General features: G+C 41.2%; 3 protein-coding genes across 13 annotated transcripts in view; all 3 read right to left on the bottom strand.

Moving 5' to 3' along the window:
- Positions 1 to 18,702, bottom strand: part of LOC119557619 (serine-rich adhesin for platelets) — a 37,763-nt gene extending 19,061 nt beyond the window's left edge. For all 11 annotated transcript variants that reach the window (XM_037870438.1, XM_037870427.1, XM_037870429.1 and 8 more), the window contains exons 1-9: positions 18,687 to 18,702; positions 17,949 to 18,125; positions 3,728 to 3,791; positions 2,840 to 3,025; positions 2,181 to 2,695; positions 1,938 to 2,123; positions 1,611 to 1,876; positions 1,076 to 1,549; positions 41 to 1,009 (exon numbers count right to left, since the gene is read on the bottom strand). In XM_037870438.1, coding sequence (XP_037726366.1) covers positions 41 to 1,009; positions 1,076 to 1,549; positions 1,611 to 1,876; positions 1,938 to 2,123; positions 2,181 to 2,695; positions 2,840 to 3,025; positions 3,728 to 3,791; positions 17,949 to 17,957 — 2,669 coding nt within the window. In that variant the 5' untranslated portion in view covers positions 17,958 to 18,125; positions 18,687 to 18,702. The remainder of the gene's footprint in view (positions 1 to 40; positions 1,010 to 1,075; positions 1,550 to 1,610; positions 1,877 to 1,937; positions 2,124 to 2,180; positions 2,696 to 2,839; positions 3,026 to 3,727; positions 3,792 to 17,948; positions 18,126 to 18,686) is intronic.
- Positions 18,703 to 21,898: 3,196 nt separating this feature from the next.
- Positions 21,899 to 25,752, bottom strand: LOC119557621 (DNA replication ATP-dependent helicase/nuclease DNA2). Its single transcript, XM_037870446.1, has 3 exons — positions 25,117 to 25,752; positions 24,017 to 25,054; positions 21,899 to 23,960 (listed from the first exon to the last, which is right to left on the bottom strand). Exons 1-3 carry the CDS (start codon positions 25,660 to 25,662, stop codon positions 22,242 to 22,244), a joined length of 3,303 nt encoding a protein of 1,100 aa, XP_037726374.1. The 5' UTR covers positions 25,663 to 25,752; the 3' UTR covers positions 21,899 to 22,241.
- Positions 25,753 to 26,143: 391 nt separating this feature from the next.
- LOC119557289 (transcription factor 15) lies at positions 26,144 to 27,697 on the bottom strand. The gene is made up of 3 exons (XM_037869980.1): positions 27,447 to 27,697; positions 26,591 to 26,721; positions 26,144 to 26,524 (listed from the first exon to the last, which is right to left on the bottom strand). The coding sequence occupies exons 1-3, from the start codon at positions 27,668 to 27,670 to the stop codon at positions 26,430 to 26,432; spliced, it is 450 nt and encodes a 149-aa protein (XP_037725908.1). The 5' UTR covers positions 27,671 to 27,697; the 3' UTR covers positions 26,144 to 26,429.
- Between the last annotated feature and the right edge of the window lie 134 nt (positions 27,698 to 27,831).

Here is a 27,831-nt window from a genome sequence, read left to right as displayed (position 1 = left end):
ATGTAATTAAAAACCCCATGAACACATTTCACCCACTCACCGATTGGTTGTCGAACTGGGTGCCGATTCCGTGACCTCTGGTGGTGCCGTGGTGCGTCCACGGTTGCGACTTAAGGTGGCATAAGATTTGACCTGAGTCTGTGTTTGTTGCTCTGCCGCCTCTTCGTGGGACTCCTCTGCTGGAGGAGCCACTGTGGTGGGTCTTGTTCGTCGGAGGCTTGTGTAGGAAGGTGTGACTGAGCTCAATGGACGGCGGGTGGTTGTCTCGACCACGGCCAGGTTCTCCTCCTCCTCCTGCTGATCTGCATGCTCCTCCTCATCTCCCTGACTCGCAGACCGATGTCGATTAATAGTTACATACTGTTTGCGTTCCTTCAAGAAGCCATCAAACTCGGCCAACTTTTCAATGCCTTCGTTTTGTGGACCCTGGCGACTGTTGCCCCTCAGAACTGAGGAGTATTTGGAGTAGCTATTGGAGGTGCCACTTGACGAACCACTCGGAGAACCACTACTCGAGACAGTGGGCTCCGTGCTCGTCTCCGTGGCTTCGCTGATCTTGAAACGATTGCGGGTGAAGGAACTCAAAGTTCCAGGTCGACTCAGCACACGATCGTACAGGGATTTGCTAATGGTAGAGGGTGTGGTGGCTGCACCACTGGCTGAATTCTCCTTCAGAGTAATCGATCCATCCTTGTTGCGCAACAGATGCTTCTCCAGCTGCTCGACACCACCCACTTTGCGAATCAGGTCGATCAGCTCCTTGATCACCTGTGGATCCTCCTCAGCATCGGTGGACTTGCTAGGCGATAGCTCATCGGTGTCCTCTTCGTACTCGAGATCTTCATCAAATGTGGCTGGCCTTGACGTGGTGGTGGTCGTGGTGCTTGTGGTGGTGCTGGTGGTGGTTCGTGGATAAACGGGACGAGCCGTGGGAGCAGCTGTCACTCGATTTGAACGCACTGTGGTGGTTGTCGGGGTTGTGGAGGTTACTGGTGCCACTGTGGTGGATCTAAGGGAGACAATAAAAAGGGTTTAGTGTTAGTTGTCCTTAAAAAGTAATGCAAAATGTACTTACTTCTTGGTTTTGCAGGGCACATTGCGGGCAAAGTCACATGAATCGGCGGCCGGATTAAAATAGAGTCCCGATGGACAAGTGAACATGTGAGCAACGATTCCCAGACCCGATGGTCCGCTATCCAGACACCAGTAGTACTTCTTGCAATCCCTGGGATGCTGGAAGAAGCCCTCCTCCTCGCACTTGAAGTCCGAGCCCGGATCCGGAGTCGTTGGTGGTGGTGGCGTGGTAGAAGCCCTGCCTCCAATGTAAAGAGAGGATCCCTCGGCTTCAGTCAGTTTAAAGGTGGTGCTCGGTGGGGGTGCTTGGGTGGTGGAGCTCACAGCTGGCCTCCTGGTGGCACTTGGCCTCCTGGAGCTGGCTGGAGCTTCGGTCTTGCCATTTAGACGATTCCTGGTGCTGGCATTATCGCGACTGCGGGATCTTGAGGGTTTCTGCGGACCACTTGGCTTGGCCACCTCGTTGATGCCCAGTCTGGAGGGGATTTGAGAGGATTAAAGTAATGTACGGGCTTAAAATAAATATTCTTCCTTACCCCAGGGCCTCCACCATGGCCTCCTTGGCAGCCTCGATGAGGGGATATGGCTTTCCGTTGCAGGTGCCGCGGAAATCGTCGTTGTCGATGGCCCAGAACATGATTCCACCCAGTCCCTGCGCCACCACATACTCGGCCTTCTTGCGCACGATGGCCTCGTCATCGTAGCCCACCCACTGGTTCCGTCTGTAGGCATAGGGACCCATAACATTGGCATTCGGCTGCACCACAGTCCACTCGGGATCGTCTTTCAGGGTCTGACAGATCTGGAGGAGATTACAGTGGGTTAGGGGTTTCCAATTACATTTATCATCTGGGTAAACCTACCTCATAGTATGCCAAGTATCCCTTTTCGCGGGTGGCATCACCCTGCTCTCCTGGACCCTCCGAAGGTGCTCCAAGTTCGGTGCTCTCCTCGTTGATCAAGGTGTAGGATCGCCCGTAGGTGGGTATGCCCAGAACCAGCTTGTCCCGATCTGCACCCGCTTTCAGGTAGTATTTGATGGAGTAGTCCTGTAGTTATGAATGAGTATTATAGCGAATTAATGGTTTATTTCGATTCCAACTCACAATATTCAACTCGGCATCGTAGTTGTACTCGGAGTCCTCCTCCAGCGAGTAGAGCGGTGCATGGTGGTTGACCGATGGCTCGTGGGATGAGTGGAAATCGTAGGTCAGTACATTGAACCAATCCAGATACTTGTTCAGTTTGGGCACATCGTAACCCTTGTCGATGTACTCGATGCCAGCGGGCACGGCCATGGTCAGGAGGAGGCGAGTGCGTCCGGTTTTCTCCGCCTCTCTTTCGAACTCGGCCCTCAGCTCCTGGACAAACTGGGCATAGTTGTCTCGATCTCGGGACTTGCCACCCTCACGATGCGCCGGATACTCCCAGTCTAGATCGATGCCATCGAAATGGTTCTGTCGCAGGAACTTCAGGATGTTCTTGATGAACTGCTGGCGACGCTCGTTGCTGGCCACCAATGGTGAGAATCTGGAACTGGCCTCGTTCCAGCCGCCAATGGCAATCATGGTCTTCAGCTGTTTGTTGTACGTTTTGAGTCCAGTGAACTTGGCATAGCCACCTGGATGGAGCGGAATGGAGGGAGGTAACTCGTTAGCTAGGGGGTTGACAGCATCCTATCATCGTCAGACGGTCAGGAAATTAAAGCCGAGTCAAATTAACTTGCCGGAAGGACGGGGGCGTGTCTGCACTGCCCAACACTCACCCTGCTCAATGTCCTGGTACTTGTCAAAGGGCTTCATCTGGTTGTCCTTGGTGAATCCACCGAATGCGTACACCAAGTGGGTACACAGGTATGGATTGATGTTCTGCGGATTGAACTTGGCGGTGCCCGGCCGATAGACACTCCAGTTTGTGTAGTAGCAGACCACGCGACCCTCGCTGCTGGCTTCTGTTTTCGATGGCATTTCAATTGGTGTGGAATGGAAAACGGTTTAGTGACGGGTCATGGAGCATAATTCAAATTGGTCGGGGATTTGCATTAATTAGGAAATATATCAAAAGGCCAAAAAGGTTAACAAAGGTATGGACTTGGCTTCTGTTTCTGAGGTAATCGTAATTTACACGAAATGGTTTTGTGACGGTCTGAGCAGCATAATCAATTATTAAAAAAAAAAATGCGGTAGGTTTTGAATCTTATTATCTTTAAAACAAGGTGCATCTATAAATGGTTTTATTTATATATTTATTCCAGATATGTAGCATTTTAATATATTTTATATTTGCCTAAGAATATTATATAATATATCTATAAAGATAGTTTCCCGATGTTAAGTTAATTTATTTGTTGAAAAAATTTAATATAGCATATAATTTATTCAATTTCAAAGTTTGATATAATTAAATAAGAAAAATTTTGAATGTGAAAATATCTTAAAATAACTAATAACATGGAAATAAGTATTCCGAAATATAAAATATTATATAGTATAGTGTTCCATTTTGAGAAATGACATTTGATTGTATTCAGGCTGGGACACCTTTATGGCATATACTAACTCTTTTTTGAAAAGTTAACACTGTTTAACATACATTCTATACTTTTTTTATAGTTCTATTATATAGATTTATATTAAGTTGTATAATCACTTACCGTTTATGCAATAGGCGAGAGCGCAGAGCAGGAAGAGCGTTTGCCAGGCCGCTCCACGCCGGAACTGCAATGGAGGAAAAAGAACATTAGGAATTTTGACAATTAAGACGACAATTATATCGGTTCGAGACCAAAGACTTGGGCCAGCACGAGGCGGAAGCCATCGGCGGGCAGTCCAATTAGCATATCGAGATCGGAGATCGGAGACCGCGGATCGCCAGGGGCCATCAGCATTGACACAGTGACATCGATGGATTGGATAGTTGGTGGTGAACCAAAGGGGGGATCGGGGGAGATCGGATATTCAAGATTCGAGATTGGAGATCGGAGAGGTTCGCATGAATCTGGGCGAAACAAAAGACCAAAGACACGAACTCGAAGAAGTGGTTCCCATGAAGGTCGCCCATCAAATCGCGTCTTACATAATCGCATCTCGTATGATGTGACGAGATGAATTTCATATGCAAATCGCCCGGCTAATCAGATGCAAATGCCACGCCCCGTTTTTCATTTTTGTGCCATAAGAGGGGCGGCTGACTAGGAAGCAATACTATACATCCCATATACCTAATGAATCTACATATTTGTGGATCTGTGGAGCGGCCCAGTGTGAGTCACACTCTCGCATAAATATCGTAAACGGATTTTCATATTAAAATGCCAAAGTGTTACAACAGCCGCAGCCACAATGGGCCCAAATCTTTTTGGATTTTGGTCAGCAACCGAAAGAGAAACAACACCAGGTTACATAAGCGATCCGTACCAAAAACTCGACTTTGATTGCGTATGCGTGTGTGTGAGCCATGCCGGTTTTTTTTTCTTTTTTCATAAACTCTTTTTTTTCTGGACTCACACACACACTGCGTAATCGTTCATTCATCGAAGTGAATTTTTACACATAGCGAACAAAGTGTCTGGAAATAAAAATTGATCAAGCCACGACACCAGCATCATCAGCTTCATCAGCATCCAAAAGAAACAAAAAAAACATCTGCCAACGATGAGATCCGAACAGGTTGGATTGAAGAGGCTCATAACTAATTAGCAGGCTATATGCTGTATAATACATACAATATGTGTCGAGAGATGAACAATAAAGTTGGCTAATTGCAGTTACGCGCCGGAGGGGAACTTTCTTTTCGCCAAAAACAATTATCTTTAAATAAAGGGTAGTCATGAAAAAACTTAAAAACCACATTTGATTTGCTAGATCTTTTGCTTGTCTGAGAAGAACATCATTTTTGAAGGCCACATTTTGTGTTCACAAGTCACAAAACATCGATTTTACCTTAACTAGTTTCACTTGTTTTGTCAAGCATAAATAAAACGATAGACAAATATATCAAAATGTCAAATCAATACATAAATGAAATAAATCCATTTCTGAGAAATAGATAAACATGAATTTATACTTTTTGGGAAGGCAAATGTTTTTAAAAAAAAGTTTATATATATATTTTTTTAATATTATAATAGTTGATAATTATTTTCGCGTTTTATAGAAAATCGTTTTCTTAAATTACGATTTCCAGCCATTGATTAAGAAAGGTTTCAAAAAAATCATAGTTATATATCAATTAGCATAATCTTTTTTCGGTTTTTTTAAACAATTCTTAATTCTTAAAATATACGTTTAAAAATAGAAGTCGCGAGTTGCCAGCTAAAAGCTAATAGCGTTGGGTATATAATTCATTGTTCATTGGCTATTGAATATGCATAGCTACCCTTCCAAGTTCTTAGCCCAGTTCTCAGCCAAGACTTCCTCAAAATTGCCCCGGCTAAAAGGCAGAAATGTATGTGTTGCTTGGCTTTTTAGCTGTTTAGCGATCTGAAGCTTTCCCCCTTAGCCGTAAATCGCAGCCGTATCCATATCCGGCTTGCTTCTCGATGAGCTGTTGATGGCGGGCTGTTGTCCCATTTTGCCAAAAGCTGAAAGAGCCGAAAGCACTCAAGACAATTCTGGCGGAGGGGTAATGGCATATTTACCCAGTGCCAGGCAAACCGACGCGAAATACTTATAAAACGATGTGTGTGGACACTTGATTGGGTCATTGGACCAGCATAGGTAAACAAGATATGTTTATGGAACGCTGTGGCAATTTACATTTATATATAGCCATCATTTACATGGTGGTTGGCCGCTTTGGTCGGTTTCTATGGCTTACGCATTGCTTAACATTGCTTTATGGCAGCGACTGCAGCAGCTGCTTACATAAAATTGCATGCCGAAAAAAGCAGAAAAAAGATAGATGGATAGATAAATAAATGGAGAAAAAGTTCGGAGCTGAACAACTTGAATGAAAATGAAATGACAACAATTTGGATTGTACAATGCGCATGAGCATTCGCATTCGCATTCGCATTTCGCATTGATTGGCTTGACAAATTTGTCGATTTTACGCAAAGTGAGCAGCAGCAACAGCGGCAACAACGGCAACACTCATGTCTGTACTTAAAGGCAAATGCCAGATTTGTTTTCAGTTTAGTTTCAGCTTTGTCCAGCCTTATTTTCTTTTAATTGCAACTAGCGGTTGGCAATTAAAATCAGGCTAAATGTGGCCTGGTCCAGTGTGTTGCTGCTGTCGCTGTTGCTGTTGCTGTTGCTGCTGCAACACCGTTGATGTTGCTGCAGGGCGCCTGAGCAGCAGCAGCTTCCACAGCGGGCCAAAATTGAGAATCGTTTTGGCCGGATTTACAGCCCCAGCGGCGGTACAATTTATGGACAAGTTGCTGCTGCAGCTAGCTGATGTTGCTGCTGCGACAACAAGTTGCAACACCACCAGTGTGTGAGTGAGTGTGTGTGTGTGGCACACATATACATATCTGTGTGTACTGCAACTGCAGCTGGAGAGCCCGTTGCTTACGTAAGGCATCGCATTACGACAAAAAACCAAAAAAAAATAAAAAAATAAAAAGCCCGCAAAAAATGCACAAATATTGCGCACATATTTACAATTTCTCAGCTGGCTTTGCATAAAATCTGGATTTAACCTTGAATCGAGTCTAGCAAAACTGCCTCATAAATCGCAGCGAGTTGCTCTCGATTTTTTGTGCCATTTTGGAGCAGGTCGGTTTTCAAGAACTTTGAGATCATGAGAAGCAATTACTTGAGACTTGAGCTGTCGACCATTAGAAATCGCCTGCTTCACAGACCGACGGACATACATCAAGTGGGTCAACAAAGAGATTCTTTTGGCCAAGTTATCTATACCCAAGTTAAGAGAGTCGCTCAATTTAAAATTCAAGGATTTATGCAATTGAATAGAGGTATTGGTATCATTGGTTTTCTATTTAAACCTTTTTATTGATGATTAATATCATAGCAATGAGTCATTCTCATATTATGATCTTAGTGCAAGAATTTATGCATTTAATAAAACGGTTTATCATTAATAATATAACTAAGAACCACTTTTTTCGAATTAATAACTCCTTTTATTTAAAAACCAGGAACATAAATTGTTGAGCAAAGTAATATGAAATAATGGTTATTAGTATGAAATTAACTATTAACCGCTCTTTATTATACATTTTATTGTAACTATTCAATGTAATTACATTTCATGAACATTTATCACGCTTAGTTTTGGCTACTTAACAAGGCTTTTGAATACCATAAAAAGGCACTTAATTAACCTAAAACAGTTTAAAAATTTGTTTCATTGTGGTGTGATTTTTATAGTTACTTTTACTATGGTTTTTGGTGTGCTTATGGTTTTTACTCACTTCGTACATTATTGGATACCAAAAATATATGAGAAATTCCTCCGAAAGTGAGTCATGTCTATTAAGTGTGTTAGGAAACCTATTTTGCTTTTGCCTGGAAAATTTATGTGCAGCTCCCTATTTTTCCCCTTTTTCGAACACCCGTGAATCATGTGTGGATATTTGAGTAAATTGCGGGTCTGCTGGCCATCACTCATGGCTCAAACGAAAATTCCGCAGATAATGCTCTGGCTATTCATAATCCCCGAGCTCTGCAGCTGCCATCCAGATCTACATTTACACATTCACACAGCCGAGAAGCATGACTTGGCTGAAATGTTGTTGTGTGGCATACGGTGAGGTAAAGTTCGGCTCGGTTCAGTTTGCCTCTTAAATGCAACTTAAAATTCAAAGAGGGTCCGCTGCAGTACCGCTGCCGCCTGGAAATTGACTGGAAATTTCCGTAGCACGTAGAATGTGCCGCACATCATGTCACGTTCCAGGTACCAAAGAGCGTCGCAATGTCAACGCCCCAAAAAAAAAAGAAAGATATATACAAAAATAAAAAATAAAACAAAGGCAACACGGCCCAGAGATCAATGTCTGGCCAAAGACATTGCGTATACGCCCCGTTTTTGTTTGAATTTTAGCACCAGGCAGCAGGGAAGAGGAGTGAGAAGTGGCGAAGTGGGGTAGTGGGTGTGCCTCGCTGAAGAGTTTTGTAAACAAAAGTTTGACATTTCGAACAGGCCAGTCCACTTGTCCCGAGAGCTTAAAAAAAACACCTTCTGGAGTGGGTGTGCCAAAAAAACAGACCACAATCCAAAACCACAATGCCACAGATCTTTTGCCGATAAGCTGATGCATTTACCTCATGCATTTAGCAGGGATTTATGCCGTGCGAAAGTTGAGCATTGTTGGCCAACATCGTGATTAGCGTGCGAAAGATTTTTCCCAGTCTCCAGCATCAAGGCATTTTCAATTAGGCAACCAAACAGACCGGGCCACGACCCAAACTGAATCATGGCCAGAGGCAGAACACAATAATCGGGCTTAGAAGGCAGACAAAAGGGCACAATTGGCCAAGCAATTGGAAAGGTCCAAAGAAATATTAAAACAACTCTTTGATATTTGTGAGACTTACATTCATCAATCAGGAAATGTGTTTGATCTTAAATTAGAGAGTATAAAAATCATCAACTAATTCTTATAAATAAGAAAACAAACAATTCTACATCCTAATCAAAAATCAAATTCATTATTTTTGGGATATATCTAACAAAATATTTTAAAAAATCGTTGATAATCGGGATTTTATATTCATAAATAAAGGCAAATTACAAAAAAAGGTGGGTGCTTGCTTTTGAAGTAAGTACCATCTTCCATTACTTAAAATTTTTAAAATCATTAACTAGTTTATTAAGACCATTTAAAAATTACAAAATATAAAATTAATGTCATAATACAGCTAATTACCAAATTAATATAATATAAACTAGACTACAGGAGTAAAAGAAGTTAAAGTCTATTACCAATCAATTCCTATCTTAATCAACCCCCTGCTTGGTATCTCCAATAGACCCATCGGTCATGACACCCCCTCACCATCGGCCAATCTTGTTTGAACTTTCCTCGACGGAATCGAATCGCTTGGCCAAGTGAAAAGCCACCCGACCGGGCCAAAAAGAAAATAAAGACAGCGAACACAACGCACTTTGCGTTGACCAAGAGTTGCCAATTACGGAGCAGAAGTCACCCAGTCATTGACTTCGCTTAGGGAACCAGTTAGCTGGTTACTTAGACCCCCAAGCCCCCGATCTCCATAGACCTCGTAGTGCTCTGCTTTTTGCTCCTTGGAGGCTTTCTTAATCGCCTTTTGGCGTGACAGGAGGCCACCAAACACCGAAAACCAAAAACCGATGGGAAAAGCGAAAGTTGATGTGTCGCCGGATGCTGCATCTCACCCCAAGTGGAGATTATGTCCATCTTTATTTGGCCGCTGGATCAATGCATTATGGGTCAGCAAACGGTGGTCGAAAAAAAAAAAAAACAAAAAAGAAAATCACATCTGAAAAGCGGTTTTCCCGCTCTCTCACACAATTGAGCCATATAAACCGACCATATCAATCGATAGATTGTGAAACTGGCCCACTGCAATAATGAAGACAGTGCCTGTCAAGGCCGGGTACACGCCAATAAACTAGAAATAGAAATCCCCCACGCCAAACGATGCGATTTCATGCCATCTTTGGATCCAACTCACACATCTTCCCGCGATCAATGTCAATGCTCATCCATCGATGTCAAAATTTGCATTTTACTTCATGCATTTTCCCCCTGGCCAACTGCAAAATTCAAGTTCACTCGATTTCGGTTCCATTGTCTGCATTTTGCCTTGATGTACCAGCTCTTGGCCATCTCTAGCCCCATCCTCATCAACATCACTATCATCATCATCATCATCATCATCATCGCGATTCGGTATTGTTTTCGTCACGTCACGAGCCCAACAATGGGCAGTACATTAAATCCAATTACACGCCAAATATTTTGCGACTGCCTTTTAATGAGAATTTCATCAAATTTTTGGTGGCTTTTGGGTGCTTGGTTTTTTGGGGCCACCCCAAAATTACGGGGTTCACTTTTCGCGTAAGGATTGTAAGCTGTAGCATAATTGGGTATGGTATCATAAGAGAACTTTTTAACGTTTTTGTTATGTATTATGTATTTATTTTAAGAATTTTTTTATTTTTGGGTCACCCCAAAATTTGCATGGGGATTATAACCTTTAAAATAACAGGCTGTGATTTAATTTTTGGATTTTTTTAAGGTAATTGGTTGATTTTTATATAATGATATTTAAGATGTATTATTATTTTTATTTGATTTTTAATGTGCGTTCTTATAGAGGGTTAAGTTTTCCCATTTTAATTTATAAAATCCAAACCATCTAAGTGAGGGTATTGTTGACGCTCCAATCCCCACCCAACATTTCCAATTTCGCCGCATTTTAGCGGACTTAAGCTCTACTCTGCTGTCGAATCAAAATATTATCCTTTTTTGCGCTCGCTGCAGCGTGAAAATTCAATTTAAGGCCTGAATGGTCTAAGCAGTCGGGATGCCGGCCAATGGAATCGATTCCATTGAGTGTCCAGCTTCCGGGACACTGACGATGATGATTCACTCGCAGAAACTGAAACTAATCCATTTAGATTGGCCTGACTCATGGCAAATTATGAAGTGGCAATCAAATCGAGGCAAATAAAACGTGAAATGTCAGTTGGAGATTTTTAATTTCCATTCCGCACTTCATTATCTTTTATTCGGAGTCGGTTTCATTTTCAAGGTGCTTCGTCAACTTGGTCAAAACTAACAAGACATCGGATCTGGCCATAAAGTATTCCCCGTTTTTCGCCCACTGGTCGCTTATCACTTTGCATTTGTCGCCGTTAATGGTGCAATTTTCCCCATTAACGCAAATTACCAGACGATTAAGATTGGCCAGGTTGAAGAGAAAGGGGGGATGCCACTTTTGGCCAGATGTTTGGCGAAAGTCAAAGCGGTTAAACAGCGATGAGGCCCAAAAAAAATTGCATTAAAAAAACGGTACCATTGAGACATAAATTGAAATATAAGATAGTCAATTGTTGTCATGTTTTCATATCGATCTTTTTTATATTTTAATGTATCACATGATCGAACTGGGGATACCAGTACATATTCAAGTAAACATCCCAAGTTTCCCACACAAATTCCCCACAACTCCCGCTCAATCATTTATTTTGGCCATAAACTTTCCCTGCCAGTGTGGCCAGCTGTCAGGCTAAGACCATAATTAATGTCTGGTCACCTTAATTGACATTCGGACCGCACACCCGAGTTGACCATGAAAAGTCGGCGGAGGATTAAAGAGCGCATTTGCATGGCATGAAAACCAGAAAACTGCAAGTGCAACACATGTATTTTTTCTCCAGCGATTTATTTTCTTGCTTTTCTTGGTTTCTTCGTCTTCTTGAGTGAAATGTTTTTGCCACTGTCATTTATCATATCGGCAAGCAAACTTTTTGCGATTTGTCAACATACAGCTATGTCAAAAAAACAAAAAAAAAACAGTAGTGAAAGCTTTTGAAAAGAAATCGGCAGTGCCAAAAGAGCTAATAAATATATAATGCAGACAAGAAATCAATTAATTATTTGTTAATTTAATTTGCGATTTTTAAAGATCATATGTTAAAGAAGTGGAAAAGAAAAGGCTAACGAAGCAAAGTTTTTCGGAAAAAAGAAGATATTTTTAATTAGCGAATAGAGCAGGGATTCGAAAATGAAATCAAATAAATGAGGTGGAGTGAGTGTTATATTTTTAAATATTGCTTTGGTGTGACTATTATTTTTGTATAATGGAATTTTACATGTTTATTCGTATTTTTATTAAAGTTTAAAATATGAAATATTTATTAATCATGAAATTTAAGCTTACATCTATAAGTCTGTTCTAAATGATTATCCAATGATCTAATAATCGAATTAATAGCTTGTGTTTATACATGTTATAATGTATTACTTAACCATTTTTTGCAAGTCAATAGACTTGCAAATTGGCAAGCCAGTGACATTTTTTAGTGCGTGATTCAGGTGCGTAAGTTGCGAACTGACCGCCACTCCAAAGTGAAATCGAAAGTTGGACTTATGCCAGAGCCCCTACACCATATAATGCCATATAATACCCCTCCGGCCCCCCGAAAAAAACCCCGCTTTCGTAGGGCGGACCGCATTTACTTTGCAATTATCATCGGCCTAAGCGATAATTGGCAAGCCAGGCGAAATTAGCAGGGGCTAACGGTAGGTGTTATACACCAACTCATCTCTTTTATTACTTTTTTCTGCACCACCACTTGCTAGTATTTTTTATAGTTTGTTGCCGGTGGCCAAATTAAACAGTTGTTAAAGAGCCACGAGCATTTCTTTTTTTCGTTTGCCCATTTGAACCAATTATGTCATCTCAACACAATGAACAGCAAATAAAAGAAACCAAACTTTAACTTGAGCAAACCAAACGGAAGAAGCTCAATCGAAGAGCGGTGATCTTGCGTAACTTTTATGCCCTTTTAAACACGGCTTTAGTATACAATTTATTTATGCCTTTTTTCGTATTAAATTTAAACCGTATTTTCGTCTTCTGTGGTTTTGCTCACTTTCAATTTCGTCCAGTGGAAATTATTAAGTCAAAAAAAAAAATACAGAAACAAACTGACTGGCGCATCCGGCAACAAGCCAACCAAAAACACCGAAACCCGTGAAAAAAAACATGAAAACCCGAGAAGAAAACAAAATAACAGAGAAAAAAACATAATCGTGATGCACATTCAGGTTCAAGTTGAGTTGCAGATGAAAATCCCAAGACAAGATTGAGAGTGGCTGAGGTCAAAAACTGGGCACTGGCTAATTTGGGATGAGTTTCAGCGGCTCGGGCTCGTGAAGTGGCACCCAATGGGCTAAGAGGGGCGTCAGGGGGTTAAGAAAGAGATTTGGGTGCCCATAGAGATAATGCCAATGTTACATCCGATTAGCCGGGCTCGACTTAATTAGATCGAAGCATGACTTTGAACTTTTTGTTATGATTGTAACAAATTTTGATTATTCTGATATTGTGGTTATTGTTTAAATCAGCAAACGAAAATTAATACAAATTAAAGAAAGTGAGAGTGGAAAAAAGAGGGTATCTATAGAAACAAAGCAGTTGTGAAAGAAGTTAGAAAGGCTTTCCAATTAATTATTTGAAGGGAGTAACCCAAGACTTAAAAGAGTGAGCAATAACGCCCAGTGAAATAACGCCCATTAAAATTACTCCCAGTGAATTAACACCCATTGAACTAACGCCCAGTGAAATAACGCCCACTTTGTCAAATTTTGTTTCCAAAAAAAATAAATATTACATATAGTAAAATAATAGACAGAATGGGTATTATTTTACTGGGCTTTATTTCACTGGGCGTTATTGCACACTAACATTTTTACTCAATTCTTCAAAAATAGTTATAACAATAATAATATCATTGTTATATTTATTTATTTTTTGTAACCATTTTTTTAATTTCCCATTTTCTGTCACCAATTCTCTATTTATTTAGACGCCATCCTTGTGGCAATTAAAGTGGCCATTGTTCACCCACCATTCCTCATTGTGATTTATTTTCTTAGCCGTTCCGTTTCGTTTCGGCCATTTGTGTTTCGTGTGGCAAATGCAGTCACATTCTTTTAAATACCAATTGGGGGTCAGTTAGACCGTTGGTCAAGACTCAGGAATTTGAGCAAGTGCTTTGTTATTGCTGGCCAGGCAAACGGGTTTAAGTGCGGCCAATGGAGAGTGGAACTTGGCCAGCTCGGCGCTCTGGCTTAATAAATTAATTTATAACTCTTGCTTTTTCTCCGCCGCGAAACACGTTGACCTTCAGGCCGCATAACCGATCCATGAGTCTGTCTTGCACTCATATATACTTATAAATATAGATACCTTTTGCTATATGTGCTTATATCTGTCAGTTGAATTAACAGTTACGTCTCAAGTGGTGCCAAAAGACCCCAGAGGCTGGGCTCCAAGGGTGGGAATCTGATTTTTGATGGAAAGTGTCGGCCATTGAGTACATATATTTTTTAATTGGCCAAGAGCTGGGCTTTATAACTCTTTATTTTCCTTTGTTTCAAGTCGCAAATATTTTGAAAGCCAAGGAAAATAAACGAAAAATGATGGAACAAAATAAAAATGTAATTGTATAATTTTTCATTATGGTAAAATGTATGGAATTTAAGCTGCTTATAAGAATGGTATACAAAAGTTATAAAGGATTCAATTATAGATTTTAGGGGCTGCCACGTCTTAAATATTTTAATAAAAATAAAAATGAGTTGTTTATTTTTTTATTGCATTTAATGTAAATGGATTGCTTAAAAAAATTGGAATGAAGCATTTTAAAATACCATTTGCAAGGGATTTAAAGGTCTGAAAATGTTTAATAGAGTTACCAATTTAAAGTGGTAAAAGGAATTGAATAGAAAATTGTAAAAACATATTTTCTGAAATTTAAATTAAATATTTTCCCATTAAGTACAATTTTTTTTTAAAATTTGTTATGGCATAACACAAATTAAAAGCGGGGCTTAAAGAGCGATTGCCAAACAGCGAAAGTGCAACCGAATTCAGTTTGATATCTGGACTCCGATATCAAAGAGAGCACCGAGCACCGAGCACCGACCACCCTTCCCACCCCCTTGGGCTGTCGGTGTGTTAATGATTTGCATGTTCCCAAATCAAAGCCGAAGTAGACCCCCGCCTTAACCCCCGACTGGCCCGCGATTCGCAGACATGGCTGGTTAGCGTTGTTGTCGCTGTCGTTGTCATGGAATTGAATCATCCCGGCGGTCTCTGGAGCATGTCTCTGCTCTTAACCCGCCCCCCCCCCTTCCTCCGCCCAGCACCGCCTTAACCCCCTGGTGCCGGTGGCGTATACGTAACGAGCAGAAAACCCAAACAAAAAAAAAAAAGAGGCAAATTTTGCAATGAAACTGAAGGCAGATCCCGATGCACGTGTATCTGTGCATCTGACAGATACAATTACCAAAAGCGATTGCACTGGGAACGCTGGAATTTCAGGCCAATGTGGTTTAATAGCCCAAAAACCGGTAACTTAATGACACTCTTCTATAATGCTTTTTGAATAAAATGCCAAAACGCATCACCCCCCGCAGGTCGCCAATTTCAATATGTATACCCCGTGTATACATTCACTTTTTACCTCTCCTCGCTCATCGGGTTTCACTTTTAGCCGGCTGCGAATTCCGATTTGCCAATCTGAAAACCTTTCCACGACTCCGAGGCGGATGTGCCACCTCCGGGGTCAGATTATTCCCCTCGATTTGAGATCAGCATCTTCGGGGTGCAGGGAGCTTCAATATTTATGTATTACATCTTTGAGTAGTAGACTCGAAGCTCTTCATTATTTAATGACTCTGACTCTTTTTTTATAACTTATTGCAATGCAAAAAATAATGAGTTTTAGTTATTTATAAGTTTGGATGCATGACAAAACGATAAATCTTTTCAACCCCTATAAAATTTCGTGAAAACCCATAAATCATACAGAACTCAATAAAATGTTGGTTTAAGTTAATCAACTTTTTGTGCTTGCCTATAACTTTACGATTAAAATATAAAGACTATATTTTACTTTGGCTTGAAAACAAGTAGATATTTATTTTAGTATATTAATAATATGCCAAGGGATAAGTAAAATGGTATTATTTAGTTTGTATATTTAGAAAAAGCAAGTCATTTTATCAGTAAAATTAATACAAAAAAAATTAATGTACTGTAATATGTTTTTGCATTTGCTTAAAATTCTACTTATAAAATAGAAAGACTATATTTTTTCCCTTTTTTAGAAACAGAAATATTTAAGTACAATTTGTTTAATTCTTAGAATATTTACGTCATGGAAATAAAATTATAGAAAAATAAAAATTTTATAAAACTATATATTTTTATAAATATAATAGTAATATAGTATAATAAAAATTAAAAAAAACTATATATTTTCATAAAAAATAATGCATATCGTTGTTGATTAAAAATTGGTTGTTGGCGCTTAAGCACTACAAATGCATAGTTTTTGTCAGGAATTTGTGGCAATCAAGGCAACCGTTGGAAAGGGCATTGAATTGAAAATCAGACACTGAATAGGCGGCTCACTAAATATGTGCATAAAGCAGATGGAGATCGTCTTGGGATCGCTTCGGATTGGATTGTATCTGGTTGGATTGGCTCGACTCGTCTTGGATCTTCAGTTCACTGTCATTGTCTTATGGGTGCGGCTGCGTTGGCGTTGCAACTTACAATGTTGCAGATGCAGTTTTGACGTTGCTTTTATTGCTCTCTAGTTGCATGAATTTGCAAATGGCAATTTTCGCTGGCTTATTTTCTGGGGCTGGGCCAACGATTTCCGCCTGTTTTTGGTAGACAAAAGCCGCAGCCGATTTCCTCTTCTCACGCATATTTGCAGACTGACGTCAAACGGATTGAAGTTGTGATGAGATGCGACTCATCATTTTGGCTAGTCTTTCCAGCACTTGTCGCCAAACGTGTTTCGCCCCCACAAAATTCAGAAAAAAACGTGGCCAAAAATAAGTTCAAGCCGAAAATTGACAAAAATAACACAAAACGGGCCATTAAAAAAAATAAAAACAATTCCTAAACGAGTTTTCTGCGCATGCGCAGCTGAAAATTTGCATGAGCCACAGAGAAATATCATGGGTTCGGGCCAGAAATATGCCTCATCGAAGGTCCAAGCGGATGTGTACAGCCTCATTTCGATTATATTTCGATTCGATTCGGGCCCCTAGGCTAGTTAAATAGTAAAAGTCGGGGATGTATCTTTAAAATATCTTTAATATGCGTGCAATGTACACATCTCTCGGCGATTACGGATTCGTGTTTGAAAGTTTTGCACTCGATCGATTCGATTAGCATGGGAATTGCAATCGTTGACGTCTTCGACGTCTTCAGAGGTGTTAATCGGGTAAAAGTTGCAGTTATGTAATGCCTAGAGATCGTAAAAGAGATTTTTAGACCAATTTATGTGGGCGTGCATCTCTCAATCCTCTCACTTTTTTTTTGTGAATTCCCCACCTGAATGATAACTAATCAAGCGTTTTATTTCTCGGAAGGCTAAGCAGAAAATTTTAAATCAAAAATGAAGCTTAGACAAGTGTAAATTAAATTAAAATGTGGAAATGGCTCAATCGTAAGGCTATAAAATATTTGATTTTGGAATTCATATGTAAATATGTGCAAAGAAGATAGGCTGTTAAAGACACTTTAAAATATTGGCATCTGGTCTAGATTTTGTTGATTTTAAATGTCAAAAGGTTTTAGAAATATTCCAGCAAAATTAGCACAACTTCTTCAACTGTCAAAAAAAACTTTTACTTTTTTTACTGATATCTAAGCCCAGAAGAATTCTTCGCGCCCAGCACGATGTGTCACACATTAATTATGCAATCATCTAAGATACACATTTTAATATCAAGTCAAACCGGGCAAACGAAATCGAAAACGCGGCCTCGATGAATTATTCAGTTTCGACTAGAACGAAGAGGAACCAGTTTGTCGATCTTTCCTGATATTTCTCATATATAATCCGTTTCTTTGGCCCTGGGCAAGGATAACAACTTTCGGATCCTGCCAAGGTTGTGCAAATCGAAGAAAAAAGCGAGAGAAAAATCACCACAGCTCCCCTTTTTTGGGGGCCAGGAAATCCAGTGCCGATATGCCGAACTGGACTAAATATTTACGGCTTTTGGCCAGATTTGCGCTAATTGCGTACAAAATGCGGGCAACAAAAGCGGCAAAAAGTAGCGAAATAAAAATGATTTCTCAGCTTTGCAGTTAATATGGCCGAGAGTTGTTTCGCGGATTTTTTTTTTCAATTTTTTTTCATACATTTTAGTTGCTGCAACCACTTACCGGAAGCATTTTGGCGGCTTTTTGCTGGTCGAGGTGGCAATACAAGGCTCCTTTGGGCTAGATGTTGCTGCTGTTGCTGTTGCTGCTGTTGCTGCTGCTGCTGCTCCCGTTGTTGTTGTTGTTGTTATTATTATTTCAGTTAAACGCGACGACAACGACGAGGAGGAAAAAATAGCGCTAAGATTTAGTGTGAGATTTTTTGTCGTTAGCTTTTGGAAAATATTTGCTCAGTAAACTGGGCTAAATGCGGTTGCAGTTGTTGTTGCTGCTGCTGCTGCTGTTGCTGCTGTGTCTGTATTTTATGCAATCTGCACAGATCTTGGCTAAATGCTCCACTGCCTCCCAGCAGCAACAACAACACCAACTGAGATGCCAAAAAAAGGGGGAAAAAAATATGTAAAAACCAGGCCGAAAGTAAAAACTGTGTTACACACGTCTGCGCATTCAGTTTTTCACTTTCGGCCAGGCGCGGCGGCGCTCTTTTTGGCCCAATAACTGAATAACTAAATCGCACACACATATCGAATCGCAGAAAAACTATCTGCAAAATTTTCCACATTCACTCGAGGCACGCAAAATCAACAAGAAAAAAAGAAAAAAACCAGGCGGGCCAAGTTAAACAAAAAAAAATGGTGAAAATGCAAGAAAAGTTCCAGCCACGAAGTTAAGGCAGGCCAAAAAAAAGAAAAAAACAGAGTAATTTTTCCAAATGCCGAATAACCGCTAAGCCAACAATACCGTTCGAGAGTCGCCGCTGCACTGAATCCGTTTGGTGGCCAAAAAGCGTGGCCAACAGCAGCAACCAGCAACCAGCAACCAGCAACATGCGACATAACAGAGGCCAAGCGGCAACAGCAACACCAGCCCAACAACCAGTTGCTGCGCAGCCGCAAAAGCCGTCTGTTAAACCAGTTAACATGGGCACTTTTGGCCAAGTTAACTGCCAACAGCAGAGAAACAGCAGAAAACACTCAAGCGAACTCAGTTCTTGCCCTAAAATTGCCCGCAAAACAAACAAAAAGCGCTACAAACTAATGGCGCTGCTTTAATTATGCCTCCAGACCAGAAAATTATCAATTATGGACACACTTTTGCGGGTTTAGCGCTAAATGGCAGTGAAATCGGTCACTAATTGTTAACCATTATCGGGGTAAATGGGTATTGTGCAAGGCATTCTGGCTGTGGTTGATGATAAAAGGGATTTCCACAGTAGTAATACTAATATAAACAAGTTGAACAGTATCAGTAGTGGACGCGAAGAGGTTTTTATGTTGTTTTATGCCTCAAAGGCGCTTAGCTTGAGGGTAATACCCTAAAATGCCTACGGTTTTTTTTAATATATTTTAAAAACTTGGTTAACAATTAAATAAACCTGTTTCTTTGTACTAATGTGTTCTAAATAAGTATAAGGCGTTGGAATATAGTTTACTAAATATGTTTAGTAAATAAGTTAAAATACTTAATAAGTTAATTTAACATAAACCTAAAATAGCTTGATTACTGTTGCATATTGATAATAAATCTATATTTGAATTTAATAACTAGGCATTCCTTTATTAAAACATTTCTAGGTTTAAATGAACCTTATTAATTTTAAATTGTACCTATCAATAAAGATTAATTATATATATAAACACTTTTTTTTCTAAATTAATCTTAATAAATATAGATTGGTCCAAATCAACTAAAATTGAAATTAATAGATTTAAATTAGTTCCATTAATTCTAAAATAATACCTATTTATTTTTGGAATCCCTTTTTTTAAGTTTAAATCGACAACTTTAATGCAAATAGTTCTTGCTAACGTTCAATTACATAATCAAATGCTAGAAAGATCAAATTCCCGAAAGATATTTTCATTAAGTTCAATACAAATTTAAAGCAAAACAATGTCTGTTTAATTTATTAAACTGCGTTCGTGCAATTTTCCCTGGCAATCTGTGCGAAAGTAAATACCCCCTCGCTGTTTGCCAGCCCGCATCTTTCCATGGTTTTTAAGCCCCCTTATAGATGCTATAATGCCCCGAGCTTTTGTGGATCATCTGGGGATGGGATTGGAGTGCTCAATGTATTGCAACAGGTGAGGTTGTTGCTGGTCGAAGATGGTTAATGGGCTTAATATGTTGCGCACACAAGTGGTTGGAAATAGTGTGTGTGTTTCTGGGTTTTTTCTTCTCCTTTTTTTTTTGAAACCACGATTTGGGTTTGGCCGGAACTCAAAATCAATTCAGTGTCCAATAATTTTGTGGCTGACCTTTGTTTTGGACCCACATTCCCAATTCCCCCTCTTCAGAAAAAAGAGTTTACATAATAAGCATTAAATGCTGTCATCGAAATGCCAACGGCTGCCAAGCGGCGGCGCGAAATGAATTTCAAATATTTTATCAAGCGATTTGCTTATGCCCATTACTGTTGTTGTTTTTCCCCCGACTGTTACTGTTATTGCTCTGGGTCTTTCTTCCTCTTTCTCCGAACAGTCCACTCCACTCCCAACTCGTATATCTTATATGTGACTGTGTCCGCTTTCTGCCATCCAATAGTTATTTGGTGTTTTTGGCTCTTTCTAGGGGTATTCGAACTTGTATCAGGGGTCTGTGCAGTAATATTTACAAGTATCTAATGACTGGCTTATAGGTGACCCAAAACTAACTAAGCCACTCACTTTCCTGGTGAGATGGTAAGTTAGGGGTACATTACTTATTTATTTTGCATATACATTTTTATCATTATCGGTTTTAGATTTATTGATCATTATTTTTCCATTATTAACAAAAATATAGAGATAAATTGATACTAATAGTAAATTTATTAGGTATTACTTATCCTTTTTGAAAAGTATCTAAAATCAAAAAAAGGGAGAAGAGGTCGAGATAGAGCCAAAATTACTCTGGGTAAAAGCAAGACAGAATTATAATATTTGATAATCCTAACACCAAATTATAATAATCTCAGGATATACAATTGCCATTCAGTTTTAATAATACCTAGGTGACTTTAAGGTTAACATTCAAGTAGTGCATAAAGAGTATTATGGTATTCGACTCTCCATTCCAGCCTTTCATTTTTTTTTACCTATTTTTAGGGCTGTCTTCTCATTTCATTAAATTTCATTTCATTTGGTTTCGTTTTTATTTCTGCTCTTGCCTTTCTTGCTTTGAGGGCAATCAATCTCGCATTTGGTAACTGCTATTTGCCCGGGCGAGCATAACACACTCGCGTGGCTGACGATGACGATGACGATAATGATACGATAATCATCTCCAGGATGACTCACGTTCGCCTCCTGGCTGTTAAATGCATCCGCTGCAAGTAGCCCTTTACCGGGTCTCCATATGGTCTCCATATACTTATGTACATGTACATATTTATGTACCCATATATTCAGGGCACGCAGAGAAGCAGCTCAGACCTCGGGGTGCCCAACTTCCGTTTTGAAAGCGGGAGTACTGGAATTCAGATAAGTAGGTGGTGGGAGGAACACACACGGACCGTTTACTTAGTGGAGTGGGTGGGAGTCGCAAGAACATGTAGGGTCCCATCACGGAAAATAGTTTATTAAGCTTTCTCTCGGATTAAAGGATTACCTCAAATCTTGGACAAAACAAAACCCTGATAATGCAATTTAATCACAATATTTTAAGGGAATTTGTTGAGAAATCTTGTGAGCCAGTGAAATTAGTTTCAACAACTTTATTCATTACATGACTAACATTCAAACTATAAAAGGCTTTTCCTCACTAAGGACCCTCAAAAGAAACCAGGTTATTAAATTCATAATTTCAAAGGGGTTTCAAACACCCAAAAATATTTTTTGTAAGCCAAGAACAAATATTTTAGAACTTTGAAAAAGGAAACAACATTCCTTTAGCTAAATTAAAAATAATAAAAGGTTTTTCCTTACTAAATACTCTCAAAAATAAGCAGGTTAGTGAATACATAATATCAAAGAGGCATAAAAAAGTAAATTATATTTTTTTAACGCTAAAAAAAGTGCGTTTTGTCCACCATAGTTAATTTTTCAATTATATTTTAAAGGAAAGGAAAGAAATCAAAGCATTCTTGTTTTAAGATTCTTTGTACTTTTGTTTCGGAAAAACCCAATAACAAACTATAAATAAATTTACTTTAACATGGCAAAAAGTGTATTATATATTTAGTATAAGTGTAAATGCTTAGTTATAGAATACCATTTAGAAGAATTTGTTTAGCCAGCCAATGGAACAATCAAAAAAAAATAATAATGATATTTCCCAAGTATGGTAACATACAAACAACAAAGGCATAACAATTACCTAGTTCTCCAGCAGAGAGGCGAGGTCCTCTTGGATCCGCTGCCAGGCGAACTCCATGCGCCCCTCCTCCAACTTTAGGCGACATCTGTCAGGGATGTGCTGGAAGAGTCGCCGGAAGGGACCATACTGCTCGAGGCACTGGATATCCCCCAGCAGGATGAGCTTGTTCTTGGCACGGGTAATGGCCACTGTGAGGCGGCGCTGATCCTCCAGGATCTCTGCCTCCCGCGAGCGCTCCATGTCAGCGGATTCGCCGCCTGTTTTGGAACAGCTGTATATGATCAGGTTCTTATCCCTGCCCTGGAACTGATCCACAGTGTTGCACTCCAGATTGGGGTCCAGTTTGGAGGCTAGCTTCTTGAGCAGCTCCACCTGCGCCCGATACGGAGCAATCACTCCAATCCTGGAGGCCTCGAAGCCGGATTTCAATAGTTGCCTCAGCATATGCATCACCACGCCCGCTTCACAGTAGTTTGTGTATTTTGATATTCTCCTTTTGGCCGTATGCTTTCTGTTCTCCTCTTTGTCTTCGCCAAAGCTTTGCTCAATGGAGGAGCAGGTCTCCCCCAGTCGCTGGGATGCCTGCACGAATTCCTGACAGCGTTCGAAGCAATTGCCAGTATTTATCAGGGTGACGGCCTGCTCCAAATGAGTTAGCAAGGCACGCTGCACCCAACGGGGAGCTTGGTTGGACAATTCCACCTGGAATCTGGCGACGGAAACCTCCTCGGAGGCGCACTTCAGGTCTCCGCCATAGGTGAGCTCATTGGCCAGCCGGGTGATGGTCTTGTTCATGCGGTACTGCAGGCTCAGCACAGCGGTTGCCTGATCAGAGTCCAATCTCTGGAATAAAGTCTCATCCGCTCCCCGCTGGCGGGCTTCCTTTGACCGGACAATCGGCGGCAGCTGCTCTGGATCTCCCACGAGGACGAACTTGCTGCAGTGCACCAATGGACGCAGCACAGTGGGCTGCAACACCTGCGTGGCTTCGTCTACAATGCAATAGTCGAACTGGCGACGCTGAAAGAGCGGATGTCCAGCGCCCAGACAGGTCACTCCGACAATGGAGGGCTTCTCCAGAGCCTTCTCTAGTTCCTCTACCGTTTTGCAGTCCTTTGTAAGCCTATCCTCGCTTATCTCCTCCAGCTGGCTGTGAATTCTAGAGCTGGAACCCAATCTCATCATGGGCAAATCGAAGGGTAGCAAACGCAGAAGGAGATTGTCCACGGCCGAGTGCGTTTGGGCCGTGATGAGGACACTCTTGCCGAGGAGATGAAGCAGCCTGACCAGGGAAACCAAAGTCTGCGTTTTCCCAGTGCCCGGCAGACCCTTGATCAAAAGATGACTGCTGGTGGTCAAAGCGCGCAGAGCTGCGGTCTTTTGTACTTTGTTCAATTGCAGCAGCATGGGAGCTCCTTTGGTGAGTATGATCTTGGGCAGAACCTTATGCTGCTCCGGTTGCTTCTTGGCCACTATAATGTCTCTCAGCTCCTGGAAGCGCTCACCATCGGAGAGCAGCAGGCCAAGATTGGTAAAATTGAAGGTGGCAAAGCTCTGTGACTCGTGCTTGTCCATAATGAATGATTCCTGACCATACAGCTGGCTAAGATCGCGCTCCAGGCGGAGATCCAGGCGACGAGCCTCCAGGGATACAATAAAACCAGAGGCAATGGCTAGGCGCGAACTGGAACTGATCACCACATATTCACCCACGTCGAACTGCAAGACAGATTCAAGATTAGAATAGTTTTTTGGGGGATTGGGACTAAAAATACCCCACTGAGACTGAGATCTCGGCTGGCATCGGCTTCTTCATCGAGCTCCAAGCTCTGACGATAGCGTCCCTCTTCAAAAATAACCTTTTGACCCTTCACTAGCCTTAGCTGGCACACGGCTCTGCCCTGCTGTTGCCTTTTTACAGGATCCTCTGTCCAAAAGGATCGCGAGTGCGAAGACAGACGATTGTGCTGCTCCTCAAGAGCCAGGAGGCCGCACCAGTGCTGCACATAGGCGTGATCCGGCTCCTTGAGGTGCCCCAGAAGCTGTGGCATAAGTTTCTTGAGGGGATGCGAGTCGCTGAGTTCCAAACTGGAGTCCCTCTGGGCAAAGCTGGAGCAGATGGTGTTGTAGGCGCAGTTGCCGCAGGCGCTGTGATGGTAAACGGGTTCGGGTAGCTGCAGTGGCTCCAAGGGATCCTCCTTTTCAGCTGGGATGACTACTTCCCGTGTCAGCCAGTGGGCCAACTCATTCCGGAGCATTACGAGATCTCGCTGTTCGTTCCTCCCGCTGGGGACCTCGCGCAAAAGGCCCTCCTTGAGGTAGAGGAGCAGTCCCGACTGGGTGTCCCTGCCCTGGGCAGAGTGCATCAGTTGGTAGAGCAGCAGCTGCCCCTTGTGCTCCATGGAGAAGCTGGCTCGGCCAGTCTTCAGCTCCAGCGGTATGATTTCCTCCTTGCGCAGATGGTTCCTTACCTTCACGGAGACATCCACCTTTCCTTTTAGCCCCAACTGCGGCACCCAGAGGTTCTCCTCTATGTCGCGGATCTCATGGATGCGACCGCGATAGACTTCTGGCAGCAGAACATCCGGTGTTTCACCCTTTACATATTGGGCCACAAAGCTGACAATGGGATCGATGAATTTCTGCAGCTGTGACTCCATTTCCGCCTGGCTGAGATTGCTGGCATAGAGTAGATGGGCCAAGGAAGAGCTGGCCAGCATCTCCTGGAGGGCGGATTGGATGTCTTTCTTCTGGGAGAGCTTCTGGCGGAGAACCTTTTGCAGCAACTCATGCACCAGAGTGCCAATGACCATCTGAAAAGGGGAATGTACTTGGGATTAGGTGGGTTCTGCGGATGATCAGGATGAGTACCCACTATGGAGCTGCCAGAGTCCAGGCCCCGGAAACGCTCCTGTAGAACGGATTTGCGCTTGCAGAAGAGGGAACCGGTGACTGTGGTGCCGGAAATTAGAAAATCCGGATGGGAGACGCAGTAGCCCTGCTCCTTGTCGATCACATGGCAACCGGCAGATGGATCCCACCTGCCCAGCAGGGAGACAGTATCCCCGACACCCAGGGCCATGTGACTCCAGGGTGCGTGCAGTTGGCAAACAGCCGTCTCCGGATCCCCGCCAGAAATCCTCTTCACGTGGATTTCCAGCCCCTGTTTCTTGGGCAGCTGCTCCACCCGCGCCACCTCGCACCGCTGCCATTGGCTGAGATCCAGTCGGTGGTTGCTTATGGAGTCCACAGCCCCGGCCACCGCCAAATCGAAGTCATCATCGTCGCCCCAATCGATGTTCTCCAGATCATCAGCCCCGAAATCCAGTTGCTCCTTAAATTTCTTCAGAGGATTGGCGGGCGGCACGTCGGCGGTGGCATTTTCCGCCTTACTGGGCGTTAGCACACGTTTTGTGGCCATCGCGGGGGCTTTATTTCTTTGATAAGTATAACTAGTAATATCTATTTACGATTTTCAGTTATGCTTCCAAATTTTTTGGCGCAAATAGTGTGACCGTTTCTTGCTTTGGTATAAATATCCAGAAGCTATTCTGAGCGGAGTGGCTTAACCAGCTAGTTTATAGCTAGTTTTTGATTTTAGGCGGTATCATTTTAAGTTTTTAATGTCGTTATTTTGTACGTTAATTCAATAACCTAGTTGTTTTTATTATAGCATATTAGGTACGCATTCTGTAAAATGTTTATTTCAATGTTTATTTTATTTGATACCTTCTTCTTTGTACGCATTGCATTTGTTTTAGTTCGCATTGCATTACGCTTAGACATTTTTAACAGAGATGACAGGTTATTGTTGAGTTGCGTAAAACAGCCGAGCAGAGGGCGACACTTTGGCGGCAATTCGAAAAGTATTTTATTTTGTCACTTCCCCTTTTAAAGTAACGAACCAAAGAGTTGTACGTTTCTTTTTCAGGTTTTTTAAAATTAATTTTGCTTACACTATTTAAATTTTAATAAATATTAAGAGATCGAAATGACACAGGTGTACTAAAACTGTAGGAAAGCAGTTCAGTTTTTGCAAGCAGCTTACATCTTGTTGCAGAAAATTTCCATAGATGGCGCTGATGTTGGGCGCACAATTCAAAGTTGGTTTTCAATAAAGACTTTAAATGCAGTAGATACGACAAAAAAGTGTACAATTATGAATAAATAGTCAGGATATCAACAATTTCATTTGGTTTTTAGGCAGAAGGTGCAAATGCTGATTCGCCTGGCGATTCCCTCGTTCTCGTATTTGTGTAGCAAACATGGCTGGCATTCGGTTCCTTTCGAAATTAATTCAAATATTAAGATAAACTTATTATTGTTATGAATTAATGTTTTAAACGTACCTGTTTCTAGGGTGCTACTGAGATGCGTTATATAGCTGCTAGCCAGGCGAATGATCTCGATTTTTGACAGCTTGCGGTTCATGGGTTCTGTGGGTATTAAGTTTCTCAAGGCTTCGTAGGCGGAATTTACACTGGGTTGCGAAATTAATAAAAATAAAATATAATAAAATAAGTGGGCTATCATAAATAGATAAGATTATCAAATGGTAATATGCAAAACACTTTAGGTCTGCAAGCTCACTGATTCAAAAATTGAGTGGTACAAATATATATCGGCATATTAAATATATTGAATGAAACACAAAAACCTTAAAATGAATACAAAACATATTGAATTGCATAGTCAAATTTGATATTATTTGTTATTATCATGTAGAAAATATTAGACTTAAGGTTAGAACCATTTACTTTAGGCTTTTTTAATTTAATAAAAAAATTTTATATTAAAATTGAAGTCTCTATAAATATATAAAATAACTAAAAATTGTTAATTTCAATTAAAATTAATAAAAATCGCAATGGATGTAAATCAAGGTAAATCTTAATATGACTATGGTATTAATTTACCACTTTTTTTTATCAGTTTTGTTTTGAGCGCATTAAAATGCAGTTCATTATTTATTTAATTAATTAATTATATTTAATTATTAACTTGCCTAATTGTTGCGCTTTCCCCTGCAATTCAATGCTGTTTTTGTTTAAAAATTATATCTTTTGTTGATGAATATATATTTTAGTACAACTTTAAACAAACATTAAGCTGTAGTCTCTAACTTGAATAGTTTTTTGACTCCTTATAAAATGTTTTTAAATGATTGATTCCATTCCCTAGCCACAATTACTTCTTAGGACTTACTTGAATGTCCTGTAGCGCTCCCTAGCGTTGATCTTCTGGCGCGGCGGCCGCCGCCTGTGACTCCCGTGATTGCCGTGGCTACCCTGGTTCCCCAGGGTTTCCAGGCCCATCTGTGAGTCCTCGGAGTCGGCGGCTGCGCCACTGCATCCGCTCCCGGTGGCACTGCCACTGCTATTGCTGTCCTGGGCGAATACCGCCATCAAGTACGAGGATGAGACCGCCATCCGATGACCGCGGCGACTGGCGATTGGCGAGCAACTGAGCGGATTCTCCGGTGGATTCCCCGACTACATACACTTCTCTATAAGGAATATACACCACCCCATCCACCACATATTTATGTTCGTACTGTTCTGTTCTGTTCTGCTAAATGAATTAAGTCATC

This window comes from Drosophila subpulchrella, chromosome X, assembly GCF_014743375.2.
Source record: "Drosophila subpulchrella strain 33 F10 #4 breed RU33 chromosome X, RU_Dsub_v1.1 Primary Assembly, whole genome shotgun sequence".
Taxonomy (NCBI): Eukaryota; Metazoa; Arthropoda; class Insecta; order Diptera; family Drosophilidae; genus Drosophila; species Drosophila subpulchrella.
The sequence above is the reverse complement of the archived record's forward strand: the minus strand, read 5'-3'. Positions and strand labels throughout refer to the sequence as shown.

Coding starts and splice junctions, on each gene's coding strand:
- LOC119557621 (XM_037870446.1), bottom strand. CDS start 25,662: ATGGCCACAAAACGTGTGCTAACGCCCAGTAAGGCGGAAAATGCCACC. Junction 25,055..25,116: donor TGGACTCTGGCAGCTCCATA/GTGGGTACTCAT, acceptor TCCCCTTTTCAG/ATGGTCATTGGCACTCTGGT. Junction 23,961..24,016: donor GAGATCTCAGTCTCAGTGGG/GTATTTTTAGTC, acceptor TCTGTCTTGCAG/TTCGACGTGGGTGAATATGT.
- LOC119557289 (XM_037869980.1), bottom strand. CDS start 27,670: ATGGCGGTCTCATCCTCGTACTTGATGGCGGTATTCGCCCAGGACAGC. Junction 26,722..27,446: donor GAGCGCTACAGGACATTCAA/GTAAGTCCTAAG, acceptor TTCGCAACCCAG/TGTAAATTCCGCCTACGAAG. Junction 26,525..26,590: donor CAGTAGCACCCTAGAAACAG/GTACGTTTAAAA, acceptor TAATTTCGAAAG/GAACCGAATGCCAGCCATGT.